The sequence below is a fragment of the Silene latifolia genome, chromosome 9 (genome assembly GCF_048544455.1).
Source record: "Silene latifolia isolate original U9 population chromosome 9, ASM4854445v1, whole genome shotgun sequence".
In the NCBI taxonomy this organism is placed as follows: Eukaryota; Viridiplantae; Streptophyta; class Magnoliopsida; order Caryophyllales; family Caryophyllaceae; genus Silene; species Silene latifolia.
In genome coordinates this window covers 189564297-189579939 of record NC_133534.1, presented here as the reverse complement: position 1 = coordinate 189579939, position 15643 = coordinate 189564297, and the positions used below count along the sequence as shown (strand labels likewise).

General features: G+C 32.7%; 1 protein-coding gene across 1 annotated transcript; it reads left to right on the top strand.

Moving 5' to 3' along the window:
- The first annotated feature begins 3250 nt into the window (after positions 1 to 3250).
- Positions 3251 to 4505, top strand: LOC141602025 (uncharacterized). Its single transcript, XM_074422335.1, has 3 exons — positions 3251 to 3319; positions 3588 to 3881; positions 4002 to 4505. The coding sequence occupies exons 1-3, from the start codon at positions 3251 to 3253 to the stop codon at positions 4503 to 4505; spliced, it is 867 nt and encodes a 288-aa protein (XP_074278436.1).
- Positions 4506 to 15643: the final 11138 nt, after the last annotated feature.

Below are 15643 nucleotides of genomic sequence, written 5' to 3'. Positions count from 1 at the left end.
AAACTTGAATCTTCACTCAATAGAAATCCATGACCGCTTTGATATCATATTTCTTGGACAACTCACATACTAGATATAATCATTTCATAACTCTTGGATCTTCATTTCAATTGATACTTTCGCAATAGTGATATAGTTGCTCCTCAACAAACGACATAACATTATATGTCTAAAACAATTTGTCATCTCAATCAATAATGATGATCATGACTATAGCGTATTAATGCGCTTATAATGCTACCTCGTTAAAAACCTTGCTAGGAAAAACCCGTTGGGACAAAAACCTAGTCGAAGGGAAAAAGAGTGTAGCCATCATTCCTTAATTCCTTGTATTATGAAAAATCAATCTGATATTATTGAATAAATCATCCAATACCTTTGAGCGATTTTCATTGCTAAACCACATATGTATGGATTGAGATTTTTCATTGTAGACTTGACTACATTGTTTTCCAATTATTATGGTACTTCTGGGCCATAAGCTAATTTCACATGTTTAGCAAGAAGCTCATTTCAATAATTATTCTCATATGCTCAAACTTCAAGTTGAGACAATAACTTTTCAAATAAACTCTGTAGGAGTTTTTATGTTCCATTTTGAAACTAATCATGATATCTTTCAATCGTATTGTAGAGGTTTATATATTTCATCAAGAGTTTCACTAACTCAATTGATCAATCATTAACAATTGATGATCATTTATAAGAGGCTCCTACAAGGAGCTATCCTCATAGGAGTAAAATATATTTCTCCTTTCCATCATTATCCATTCAAAATTATATATTATGAAACATGTGCATGCATATGATATGAAACTAAGTTCTAAATAACATATTCTAACAACAATGCAATAATAATGTATATATTAAAACTAAGATGCAATGATGAACTTACTCTCTATATGTACATGATGATGACTCCAAATGCAAACTGATCAGTTTTCTTTTCAATATTCATAATTTGGATTGACTTCAGGTCAATAACTGGATTTCTAGTCCATGAGCTCATTTTGTAATAATTGATTATATGTCGACAATCAAAATGGACTTAATTAAATTTACGATCCCCATTATAAAGTCCATAAATATCGCGCGCAAATGTATGTAGGTTGCATAAATATATCGATATAATTTCATCACTTCTTGATGATATCAGTACTGTTTAATGATATCTGAATCTGAATATGTATGTGGTACCATTATATTCATTTAAGCCATCTATTATCCTTCAGATATCGTGTCACTTCAGGGACACTTCAAATATAGCAATTATATATCATACCAACTGCTTGAACTTGCTATTTCACATTCATTGGAACCGTCAATTCATCTTGACTTTTATTATACTACACTTAATGTGTACTTGTATTATTTTCTGGTAAAACATTTGTTATATCAAATTCAAAAACCTCTACTCAATGAATTTAATGTATAACATTTCTCTGAACTTCTGGTTCAGTATGGGATCATATTTGTTTTTACCAGCTTTTAACTCACATTTCTCCCCCTAAGGTGGTAAAAACTATAACCAATGTATATTCTAAAATATTTATCATAACCACCTTAAATCTCAATTTCTCATATCATCGATGAGAATTTATATGGGCATCTTTGTACAGTAACAAAATATTTCTAGAAGAAATGTATAATTCAGTTGGATTTTAATGTGCTGATTCACAGTGCCCAGTTTAAGAGATCAACGATTTTATATAAAAATCTGAATGTGATTTTTAATCACGGGAACTACTCAGAAAAATCATTATATGACTACAAGTCACACAATATATTGTCAATCCATACACGAACATTTAAGTTCTTTATTCAATATCGAGTAGTTTAGATCTCCAATATCATATATACTCAATCGTAGTGTAGTGTCTTGCCTTTAATAAAATTGCTACACGGGAGAATTTCAGCACTTATCTTTTCTTGAAGATAAACTCAAGGTTTATCAAAACAGGTATAATAAGAACCCGGATGGCTTTAATTTGTCACATCTGAATCATTTCATGTCAACTTTCTTAGTTTGCCAAAAATACACGGCAAACTTTAATCAAAATTGGATGTATCTCAATAATTTCATTTATCACATGCCATATTTTTGTTGACTATATTCATCACACTAATCTTATGGTTAGTGATACTTTATCCAACCGGATAAATGATGTGACATATGACACAATATGTGTCTCATATATGTAGGCAAGACTCGTCAATATTCCAATAAGGAATACATTACTCTTTGAGTATTTTCATATGACCTTTCATGAAATATTCACTTTCATGAGATATTTTCATTTCTTTCAATGAACAAATTTGGCTCAATAAGGCCACATCATTAAACTCAATTAAGGCTTCTTTACTTGGCTCAATAAGGCCACATCATTAGGCTCAATTAAGGCCGCAACATTAGGCTTATCATAACGTCATATTCTCGATCTCTAGTACGTACAGAGTTTTTATGAAATGTCACATTCACTTCAAGGAATGAATCAAATTTCATATCTCATTATACTGTTCAACTTCAGGTGAACAAGAATCAATTCGCAAATAAATTTTGCCTTCCATAAAGACCGCTTTAAATTGAAGCGCGATTCATATACTCATATACGTGGACTTCTGACCACTTACACTTATACAATATGAATGTATTGTATTGATGAGACGGTGTTAAATTATTACACACCTTTAAAACTTTGAACTTTCCAAAGCCATAATATGGACATATCTCTCATCCTTATAAAATAAATCTTTTGGAATTTCTAATCCAAAATTATAGGATATGTCCTTTTTCTAAACTTGTTTATCAAATATCTGAAATTTTATGATCAATTATAAGTACATACATCCTACTAGGATGATAAACTTCTTGTCACGACACACAATTGCATCAAATTCTCACAGAATAATATTTTTCTTGCAAAACAAGAAGATGACACTAATCGTAATAAATTAAATTAGGGAGAATTAGATGTACTGCACATGAAAATCGAAGCAAAATGCAACGGAGTATAGCTATTATGATATCGCTAGCCAAACAAAAACTTGAAATTGGCTTTTATGCATGGTCCATGAAACAACTTAGCCAACAACTATGCAACTCCATTGATGTAAACATATGAATGTAATATGAATAATGGAGAAGAATATTGAAGTTATTATTGAATGCAAGTCCCAGCAATTTTGAGACAATTTTTAAATCAGATCAACACACAATTTCAAAAGAACCTCAAAGTCTTTAGAAGTGATAATGGTTCAGAGTTTATCCAAGCTCAGTGTCATGAACTATTCAGTGCAAAAGGAGTCTTGCATCAAACAAGTATGGCGGGCGAGGCCACAACGGAATGGCCGTGTTGAAAGAAAGCACAGGCACCTAGTTGAGACTGCTAGATCTTTAAAATTGCATGCTCATTTGCAAAAAAATTTTGGGAGGCTGTATCTTAGCGACTACCTATCTTATTAACAAGATGCCAACAATAGTGCTTGATTGGTAGACTCCATATGAAGTTTTATTTAATCAAAAACCCAAGTATGAGGAATTAAGGGTGTTTGGTTGCTTGTGTTATGCAAGCATTCCATTGGGACAGTCTGATAAGTTTGCAGCAAAGGCAAAGAAATGTATAATGATTGGGTATCCATTTGGCAAGAAAGGATACAAGGTTTATGATTTGGAGACCCACAAATGTTTCTTTAGCGAGGATGTTAAATTCCGGGAGCATATTTTTCCATTTAAGCCAAGTGACAAGGATGCATTTATCACATTCGAGACACATCAAGTTTACGATGATCCCCTGGCATTAGTTAATCCTGGAGATTCTCAATGTCTTATTTCACACGAAGTGTTGGATACACGAAACTACACTGTTGTACAAGCAGGTGGGGTACTACTGCAGGACAATCTGAAATTCCAACAAACACTTGTTGATGATACAATGCGATGAGACACACTTTGCACCAGCTCTCTGCCCTCTGCCAGACGATGCAGTCGGAAGATCTTCCAGGCTGTGATTCCAACGGGAAGATTAAAAGACTATCGGTGCAGTATTAAGCTTCCTACTAGGACAGCTATGCCTCCAGCTAGGCAAGCACTTCATGCATCTATCTTAGCTGATCTCAATCAATTTGATCCAGCATATGTTGCTTCAATCTCTAATGTTATGGTTGAACCTGAGCCAACACATTATACTCAGGCTATAAAGAATCCAAAATGGGTTGAAGCCATGAACTTAGAGTTGGCTGCCTTGGAAAAGACACAAACATGGGAGTTGACTGAACTGCCTCTTGGACATAAAGCAATAGGACACAAGTGGATATATAAAATAAAGTACAAAGCAGATGGAACAATTGAAAGATACAAGGCAAGGTTAGTTGCCAAGGGATATAATCAAGTTAAAGACAAGGATTATAGGCATACTTTCTCACCGATAGCCAAGTTCACTACTCTTGTCGGTCTCTTATTGCCCTTGCTTGACAAAGAAATGGGTTTTGCATCAACTAGATATTAACAATGAATTTTTACATGGATATCTAGATGAGGAGGTGTATATGACAGTTCCTCAAGGATATGATAAAGCAAGACCTGGTCAAGTTTGCAGGTTAAAAAGATCTTTATATGGCTTGAAACAAGCCTCGAGACAATGGAACAAGGAGCTAACTAAGCACTTGGTCAGTGAAGGATTTCAGCAGTCCAAACATGATTATTCCATGTTTACAAGGAAAGATACCAAAACTGGGGATTTTCTTATAGCCTTGGTTTATGTGGACGATGTGTTACTCACAGGGAGCAATGCTACACAAATTCAGAAGGTAAAAGATGGTTTGCATACCAAGTTTACAATAAAAGATCTTGGTCAGGCAAGGTATTTCCTGGGATTAGAGATTGCTAGGAATGAAACAGGAATAATAATTAATCAAAGAAAGTATATCTTGGATATACTTAAGGACATAGGAATGGAAAATTGTGAAACCACTGAGTTTCCATTACCAAGAGGACTGCAGTTGAGCACTGATAAAGGAGAATTGCTAACTGATCCAGAACAGTACAGGAGATTAATAGGGAGACTATTATATTTGAGCTTGAGCAGGCCTGATATTTCACATTGTGTTCAGCATCTGAGTCAGTTCTTAACTCAGCCAAGAATGCCTCATCTCACTGCAGCATTGCACGTCATAAAATATCTCAGAACCACAGTAAACATGGGTTTGTTCTATCCTGCTCAATCAGACATGACATTAAGAGCATACACTGATGCAGATTGGGCTCAATGTCCATTTAGTTCCAGATCATTGAGTGGTTACTGCATATTTTTTGGTAAAGCTTTGATTTCGTGGAAGACAAAGAAACAAAAAACGGTTAGCAAGAGCTCTACTGAGGCAGAGTATCGAAGCATGTCATATACAACAAGTGAGCTAGTTTGGCTAGCAGCCCTACTTCAGGAGATGCAAGTCAAAGTTCCTCTTCCAATCCCACTGTATTGTGACAACAAATCTGCCCAGTCTATTGCCATGAATCCAGTTTTCCACGAGAGAACTAAGCACCTAAATGTGGATTGCCATTTTGTGAGGGATAAACAAGAAGAAGGATTTCTCTACACTCAGCATGTCAGCTCTGAACAGCAACTAGCAGACATAATGACTAAACCTTTAGGAGGACTTCAACACAAGCTGCTCTCTTCCAAGCTAGGACTTTTACAATTGACTAAGGATTGTCCTGCTTGAGGGGGGGATATTAAGATAGAGGATTAACTAACTAAGAGGGTTAACTAACTAATACTAACTAACTCTAGTTAGTTATATCCTAACAAACTATCTAACTGATTAGCTGACTATATAAGCTGAGGTTTCTCCTCATTGTAACTACTTTTGAACCATATGCAACTCCATTGATGTAAACATATGAATGTAATATGAATGATGGAGAAGAATATTGAAGTTATTATTGAATGTAATTTTGTAAATGATCAAAAGTCGTTACAATGAGGAGAAACCTCGGCTTATATAGTCAGCTAATCAGTTAGATAGTTTGTTAGGATATAACTAACTAGAGTTAGTTAGTATTAGTTAGTTAACCCTCTTAGTTAGTTAATCCTCTATCTTAATATCCCCCCCTCAAGCAGGACAATCCTTAGTCAATTGTAAAAGTCCTAGCTTGGAAGAGAGCAGCTTGTGTTGAAGTCCTCCTAGAGGTTTAGTCATTATGTCTGCTAGTTGCTGTTCAGAGCTGACATGCTGAGTGTAGAGAAATCCTTCTTCTTGTTTATCCCTCACAAAATGGCAATCCACATTTAGCTTCTTAGTTCTCTCGTGGAAAACTGGATTCATGGCAATAAACTGGGTAGATTTGTTGTCACAATACAGTGGGATTGGAAGAGGAACTTTGACTTGCATCTCCTGAAGTAGGGCTGCTACCAAACTAGCTCACTTATTGTATATGACATGCTTCGATACTCTGCCTCAGTAGAGCTCTTGCTAACCGTTTTTTGTTTCTTTGTCTTCCACGAAATCAAAGCTTTACCAAAAAATATGCAGTAACCACTCAATGATCTGGAACTAAATGGACATTGAGCCCAATCTGCATCAGTGTATGCTCTTAATGTCATGTCTGATTGAGCAGGATAGAACAAACCCATGTTTACTGTGGTTCTGAGATATTTTATGACGTGCAATGCTGCAGTGAGATGAGGCATTCTTGGCTGAGTTAAGAACTGACTCAGATGCTGAACACAATGTGAAATATCAGGCCTGCTCAAGCTCAAATATAATAGTCTCCCTATTAATCTCCTGTACTGTTCTGGATCAGTTAGCAATTCTCCTTTATCAGTGCTCAACTGCAGTCCTCTTGGTAATGGAAACTCAGTGGTTTCACAATTTTCCATTCCTATGTCCTTAAGTATATCCAAGATATACTTTCTTTGATTAATTATTATTCCTGTTTCATTCCTAGCAATCTCTAATCCCAGGAAATACCTTGCCTGACCAAGATCTTTTATTGTAAACTTGGTATGCAAACCATCTTTTACCTTCTGAATTTGTGTAGCATTGCTCCCTGTGAGTAACACATCGTCCACATAAACCAAGGCTATAAGAAAATCCCCAGTTTTGGTATCTTTCCTTGTAAACATGGAATAATCATGTTTGGACTGCTGAAATCCTTCACTGACCAAGTGCTTAGTTAGCTCCTTGTTCCATTGTCTCGAGGCTTGTTTCAAGCCATATAAAGATCTTTTTAACCTGCAAACTTGACCAGGTCTTGCTTTATCATATCCTTGAGGAACTGTCATATACACCTCCTCATCTAGATATCCATGTAAAAATGCATTGTTAATATCTAGTTGATGCAAAACCCATTTCTTTGCTGAAGCAAGGGCAATAAGAGACCTGACAGTAGTGAACTTGGCTACTGGTGAGAAAGTATGCCTATAATCCTTGTCTTTAACTTGATTATATCCCTTGGCAACTAACCTTGCCTTGTATCTTTCAATTGTTCCATCTGCTTTGTACTTTATTTTATATATCCACTTGTGTCCTATTGCTTTATGTCCAAGAGGCAGTTCAGTCAACTCCCATGTTTGTGTCTTTTCCAAGGCAGCCAACTCTAAGTTCATGGCTTCAACCCATTTTGGATTCTTTATAGCCTGAGTATAATGTGTTGGCTCAGGTTCAACCATAACATTAGAGATTGAAGCAACATATGCTGGATCAAATTGATTGAGATCAGCTAAGATAGATGCATGAAGTGCTTGCCTAGCTGGAGGCATAGCTGTCCTAGTAGGAAGCTTAATACTGCACTGATAGTCTTTTAATCTTCCTGTTGGAATCACAGGCCTGGAAGATCTTCTGACTGTACTGTCTACAGTAGTGGCAGTAGCAGTTGGTGCAGGTGTCTCATCAGTAATTGTATCATCAACAGTGTTTGTTGGAATTTCTGTATTGTCTGCAGTAAGTACCCCAGCTGTTTGTACAACAGGTGTAGTTTCAGGTATCTGAACACTTCTGTGTGAAATAAGACATTGAGAATCTCCAGGATTAACTAATGCCAGGGGATCATCAGAAACTTGATGTGTCTCTGAATGTGATAACAGATCCTTGTCACTTGGCTTAAATGGAAAAATATGCTCCTGGAATTTAACATCCCTGCTAAAGAAACATTTGTGGGTCTCCAAATCATAAACCTTTTATCCTTTCATGCCAAATGGATACCCAATCATTATACATTTCTTTGCCTTTGCTGCAAACTTATCAGACTGTCCCAATGGAATGCTTGCATAACACAAGCAACCAAACACCCTTAATTCCTCATACTTGGGTTTTTGATTAAATAAAACTTCATATGGAGTCTGCCAATCAAGCACTATTGTTGGCATCTTGTTAATAAGATAGGTAGCTGCTAAGATACAGTCTCCCCAAAATTTTGCAGGCAAATGAGCATGCAATTTTAAAGATCTAGCAGTCTCAACTAGGTGCCTGTGCTTTCTTTCAACACGGCCATTCTGTTGTGGCCTGCCTGCCATACTTGTTTGATGCAAGACTCCTTTTGCACTGAATAGTTCATGACACTGAGCTTGGATAAACTCTGAACCATTATCACTTCTAAAGACTTTGAGGTTCTTTTGAAATTGTGTGTTGATCTGATTTAAAAATTGTCTCAAAATTGCTGGGACTTGCATTTTATTCTGTAGCAAGAATGTCCAGGTAGACCTTGAGCAATCATCTACTAAAGTGAGAAAATAACTGGCACCATTCAATGCCACTGTCCTATAAGGACCCCAGAGATCAGCATGTAACAAATCAAAAGGAGATATAGCATGTGAAATACTCCTTGGATAAGGAAGAGAATAATGCTTGGCTAATGCACAAGTTTCACAATGAAATTTCTTAAGAGCTTGTTTACTTAACCCAATTACATGCTGAAGCTTCTCAATAGAAGTATGCCCCAACCTATCATGAATCAACTGAGCATCAATAGTTTTTACATTGCAACCTCTACTAGTATTAACAAGCTGATTATGCCCTAAACTATAATTACTTAAACTAGTGTTCCTGCCTGTTAAGCTCCCTGCTACTGGTTTATTCTTGCCAAACATGCTCCCTGCTGCTGGCCTAAGCTTGTAAAGATCTCCCACTCTTCTTGCTCTCCCAAGAATGGTCTTACTTGAATGGTCCTGTAAAACACATTCAGTAGGAGTAAATATTGCTGTCATCTTAGAATTCTCAACAAGCTTGCTAACAGAAAGGAGGTTTTGCCTAAAACCTGGAATCACTAGTACATTCTCTAAAGTAATTGTAGGGGTCAAATAAACTCTTCCCATTTGATAGACAAACTTGATACTACCATCAGGTAAAGCTACAATAAGAGGCTTTGCCAAATTCTGAATATTACTCAAAATAGATAATTGAGATGTCATGTGGTCTGAAGCTCCAATTATGAGTGTCAAAACAATTAACCACAACATTGGACCATCTGTATTTACCTGCAAAATTTGCAGTAGACACAGAATTGTTGCTGGTCCTATCACCAAAGCTCTTCATAACCCTCTGCACAACAGAATCAACAATGCCATCAACCATGTCAGAGTTAAAAGCTGTGTTAATCTGAGAATTAGAGGAGAAATCCATGAGAGGATCATCTTGTAGGTAGTCATCACATTGCATAACATCTGCATTATTAGCATTCCTGCCAGTATAACCAACCCTAGTAGATCCTCCTCGACCATAACCACCTCTGCCCCTACCTCTGAAGTTTCTGCTTTGTTTATACCATTTACAGATGGATTGAATGTGGCCCTTCTTGCCACAGTAAGAACAAGTCTTTAACTGAAAACACTCATCTATAGAATGTCCTTTCTTGTTGCAATGAGTGCACTTCTTAGGCACAATAATTTCAGTATCATCATCAACAGAACTGTCAGTCTTAGCTTTCTTGAGGTCTAGTTGTTTGACTTCAACCCCAGCAGCATATGCATTGGTTTCACCAAGGACATCCACAGCATCAGATATCTGCTTCTGTCTCTCTATCTTCTGTAACAAAGACAATGCTTTGTTCAGAGGTGGCAAGGGCTCCATGGACAGAATGTTGGTCTTAACACCCTCATACCCACTGTTTAAACCCATCAGAAATTGGATCAACTTGGCATGTGTATCCCTGTCAAGAATTCTCTTGAGCAACTGACAAGTACAAGAATTCAGTGCTCCACAAGTGCAAGTGGGAATGGGGTCAAGGGTGTCAAGGTTCTCCCATGTTCTTTTCATGTTGCTGTAATACTCAACCAGAGGAGTATTACCCTGAATGATAGCATTCAAATCTTTGCGAAGTTGGTAAATCTCTATAGCATTAACATCACCATATCTTTCAATCAACTCATCCCATAATTCTTTGGATGAATTAGCATAAGACATATTCTCTTTGATGTCATCATCCATAGAATTACGCATCCAATGTCTAACAAGTATATCACAACGCATCCATTGATGGAACTTTTTATCAGAATTTTCAGGCTTTTTAACAGATCCATCTATGAAACCTTCTTTGTTTTTGGAAATCAAAGCCACATATGTATCTCTCTTCCAATTCAGAAAATTACTACCATTAAACTTGTAATCTATTAGTTTCAAGTTTGGTTGATCATTGGTAGAGAGGAACAAAGGGTCATCAAAGAATGCATAAGGAGAAACTTCAGAATTATCAATATTCTCAGGCATTATGATGATCAATAATCAAGTAGAATCACAGAATTTGATCAAGATGATAGAATGGAAGCAAGAAAGAAGAAAAATCGATACCAGAACGAAGAAAGATGATGAATGCACAGCGGAAAAAACAAAGAACTTAACAACCCAGAATCGAACTCGCGATTGATACCATATGCAACTCCATTGATGTAAACATATGAATGTAATATGAATGATGGAGAAGAATATTGAAGTTATTATTGAATGTAATTTTGTAAATGATCAAAAGTAGTTACAATGAGGAGAAACCTCAGCTTATATAGTCAGCTAATCAGTTAGATAGTTTGTTAGGATATAACTAACTAGAGTTAGTTAGTATTAGTTAGTTAACCCTCTTAGTTAGTTAATCCTCTATCTTAATAACAACCACTTAGGTATTAAAATTACAATAGAAAAACCAAGCCCCAACTAGTTAATATAGTAGGGGACATTCAATCAGGTTTAAATGAAAAACAAATTTACAGAGCACCGCATAATTCACTTAAATGAAAAAATTGATAAATCTAACGTATAACAACATGGATTACTTATGAACATTCCGAAATATTTTATGAGTCTTTTGATGTAGTGCATAAACTTACTAGTAATCTCAAATTATACTCGCTAAACAAAATTAATACATTCATCAAGCAATTTTCTTTTGCCCTTTTTCTCTGGAATTTCCTTACGGCAATAGTAATAATATGTGTACTGAATAAATACATGTCATGATTGTTGAACAAAAAAAAAAAAATTACATAAAGACAAACCAATTAAATATAATTCAACAATTAAGTAATATGAGTATAAATAATCTATGCCTATTTGACATACATATAAACTACTTAATCAACATGTAAGCATATATATTAAATTCTCATGATACAGCGTAGCACATATGTAAAAATTGCAATTATGATACCCTAAAATTTTCTTCAAAAAATAATGTCAATTATCATTAAGACAACATGGTAATTAGTAGTTATGGTAATCATGATACCACAATTAAAGCATGATATTTATTCATAGTTCAATCATTAACTAAGTTGGTTTAATGCTATGCTTCCCGGATTTTGGTCTTTTGTACGTATTTGTTATGGATATACAATCACAATAACAGGCCAATAAATAAAATTATAAGAACTAAACAAGGATGAACGACATAATGAAGCAATATAACCCTATTCATTTGAAGGAACATTCTTAATTTACATTATTGCTTGTTACTCGGTAGATAATAGTTGCGAAAAAAAAATACCTGAATCAGCAAAGTAATAGAATAAGATCTGATATGAACCTCCATATTATCAGATCTGAATAATAAGTAATCGTCGTTAATTTTTATTTGCCCAGTCGGTTAGGATTCGTGTTGATAACGTGTTGTGAAATAAAAACAAGAGATAATTATAGAGAGAAGGTAGAGAGAATATGGGGAGAGACAGAACTGTATATTATTCCATTATGAGGGGGTATATATACACATACAATGAGGAAAGGTTTCCATAAGACAATATATTCTAGAGTATTCAAAGATATAGACATCCATATAATAATATTTCATAACAATTAGTAGATTTTAGATGAAATTTTTGAGAAGTTATTTTATTTATATGTGTATATTTGTCAAGTTATATCTCATTAGTTTTATTCACAGTACATTGTGATTTTTTTCTTTTCATCTTGTTAAATTATGCGAGTTTTAAGGAGACTTAGGCCCTGTTCTTTTGGACTGAAATTGTCTGAACTGAACTGAACTGAACTTAATGGAGCTGAACTGAATTTAATGGAGCTGAGCTGAGCTGAGCTGATCTGAACTGAACTGAACTGAAATAATAATAAAAAGATTATATTAATAATGATAATAATAATAATAATAATAATAATAATAATAATAATAATAATAATAATAATAATAATAATAATAATAATAATAAATATTATAATAAAAATAATACCAATAATAATAATAAATATTATTATAATATTATTCATTAATATTAATAATATATTAATATAATATAATAATAATAATAATCTAATAAGATATATAAAAAATAAAATATTAATATAATAATAAATATAGTAATAATAATAATAATATATTTGTAATATAAATGATAACATTATTAATAATAATATAATATATTAATAATAATAACTAAAAAAAAAAAATAATAATAATAATAATAATAATAATAATAATAGGTCTAATATAATAACTTATTAACATAATAATATTAAATATAATAATAATAATAATAATAATAATAATAATAATAATAATAATAAATAATAACTTATTAATATAATAATATTAAATATAATAATAATAATAAATATGTTATGAATAATATTAATAATAATAAATATATTAATAAAATAATAAATATAATATAATAATAATAATAATAATAATAATAATAATAATAATAATAATAATAATAATAATAATAATAATAATAATAATAATAATAATAATAATAATAATAATGATAATAATAATAATAATAAATGTACTAAATATAAATATAATAATATAAATAATACGAATTAATTATTAATAAATATAATAATAATATAATAAATATAATAATAATATAATAATAATAATAACAATAACAATAGTAAATACGTTAATATAAAAATAATAATGATATCAATAAGAATAATAATAGTAATGTTGAAAATAAATTAATATGAATCGAATCAATCGAATCGAATCGAATCGAATCGAACGGAATCGATATGAATCGAATCGAATCAATTGAGATGAATCGAATCAAATCGAATGGAGTGAATCAACTTATTAGAACTGAACTTATTAGAACTGAAATTAAGTCCAAAAGAACAGGGCCTTACTGTTTTAAGGGAGACTTAGTATTATTATATTACATTCTCATATGTTATATCTTATTTTATAAATGAGTTTGGCTAAATGTTATGCTAATGTCTCCAAATTATATGAACAAATTGTAATTACTGTTTAAGATGATCTCACGTAGTAAGAAGGTCTCATATTGTAAGACAATCGTTTTATATACAAATCATTCACTTATTAATAGCAATAATGAATAAGGTTTTTACGCAAAAAAGACCGTCTTAACATATGAGATAGTCTTGTTATATAATATATGTGAATAACGTAACGTAGTAAAGAAAATTAATAAAATATTGTCAAATTGACCGGTCAACTTCGAACCCCAACGCGTCATGATCATCCAATCGTGACTCATGTCCACCACCCACGCACCAGTCACCCATCACAATTCCCGATCCACCATTCACCCCGTCACCATGCCGTGAGCCGTGAACTGAGTTTGAGTCATTATGGTTTTCTTTTAAAATCTCCAAAATGACAATGAACCCCTTAACTTTGAATTGAACAATGGTGAGATTAGGCTTCATATGTTTCACTTATAACAATTAAGCCCCATAAATTTAACTAAGAGTAAAATGCAACCTAGTTTCTTTATTTCTCATTAAACTATCACAAAAAATTATTTTATATTGATATTATTATTCGACTCGTAGCAATTTTTTTGTAATAATTTCAACCGTGTTAATTACTATACAAGTTTCACGAATAACTCTTACATTGATGATAAATGTTCTACAAATTGTCAAAATTCTTAAAAAAGAAAAATTTATCGGTATATTATTTATAAAAGACATAAAGTTGTATTTTTTTATATATATTTGATTAATTTGATTTTAAAATGATCATTTGGTGAAATATTTATATTTCTAGCGAACATTGAATATTGATTCTGTGACGACTCTTAATTTTATTGAATTTCGCTAGCTTGAACGCATTAACTTGTTTCTTATACCATACTCATTTTAATCGTGTTGTCTAGGATCACATACAGAGTATTAACTATTACTCAATCTTTTCCAAATTAAAGATTACAGTCACTTTTCGGCAATCAAAGATCAAAATTTGACCATAAATATTGCTAAAAATATGAACTTTGAAAGACAAAACTTATAAATATACAGATTCCTTATGGAAAAAATATTTTATAAAATTTAAATATTTGTAAGAAAAGAGTCATGTATATTACGATAACACTAAAGTGGTAAACTGGGGATTAGACCCCACTACTTTTTCCAATTGTGACATTAACCCCCTTACGTTTTAAATGTAGCGATTATGCCTCATAGCTTTGAGTTAAAGTTAAATTGAATCCAATTTTTTTATTTCAAGCAAAATTACACTAAAAAATCATTTCTGTCATTTATAATACTAAAATTTATCACACATAATAAAAAGCCTAAAACCATTTTAATCATCGATTCAAGTATGACACAATAATGACTTGTACCCAAAACTATCTTGATCTGAAGTGATTGTATTTTGAATAACTCAACAATAGCACATTCGAATTACATTCAAAATCAGAAAAACACGTCCGACACGAAATGAATAACAAACCCAATATAACGGGACTCTAATATACACGATTAAAGTCTGTTCATAATCATTTCCTAGGAACAAATTTATTTAGTCACTCATTTTAGCAAATCAATTTATAATTCCAAATTTGAAAAAAAATGCTCATAAGATATTGTTCGTGAATGATGGCTACTTGGTGGCTAGTATATGATGCTCGTCCCTAGTTTTTAAAGACATGAATATAACGACGACTATTAACGACGTTAGTTTGTCATGCCTTTTAGTAAAATTTGAGCTTAGATAATTTTTAGCTATTGACTCAATCTCCTTTTGTCATTATCAATGTATAATACGGAAAGAACCAACATATTTGAGAAACTAAACAAAGTTTAGCTTTTTTCAGCGCAATACACATTCAACTCGCTAGGTATAATTGTAAGCTATCCAATGTTCTGTTCATTGCACATTATAACAATAGAAGGCAATAAAAATCATATAAGGAGTGACAAATCATATAAGGTTATATTAAAACCATCTTAT

Excerpts from the sequence above, each read along its gene's own strand:
- LOC141602025 (XM_074422335.1), top strand. The coding sequence starts at position 3,251 with ATGGTTCAGAGTTTATCCAAGCTCAGTGTCATGAACTATTCAGTGCAA. Across the intron at positions 3,320-3,587 it reads AGGAGTCTTGCATCAAACAA|TCTGATAAGTTTGCAGCAAA; the intron begins GTATGGCGGGCG and ends CCATTGGGACAG. Across the intron at positions 3,882-4,001 it reads CTGTTGTACAAGCAGGTGGG|GCTGTGATTCCAACGGGAAG; the intron begins GTACTACTGCAG and ends AAGATCTTCCAG.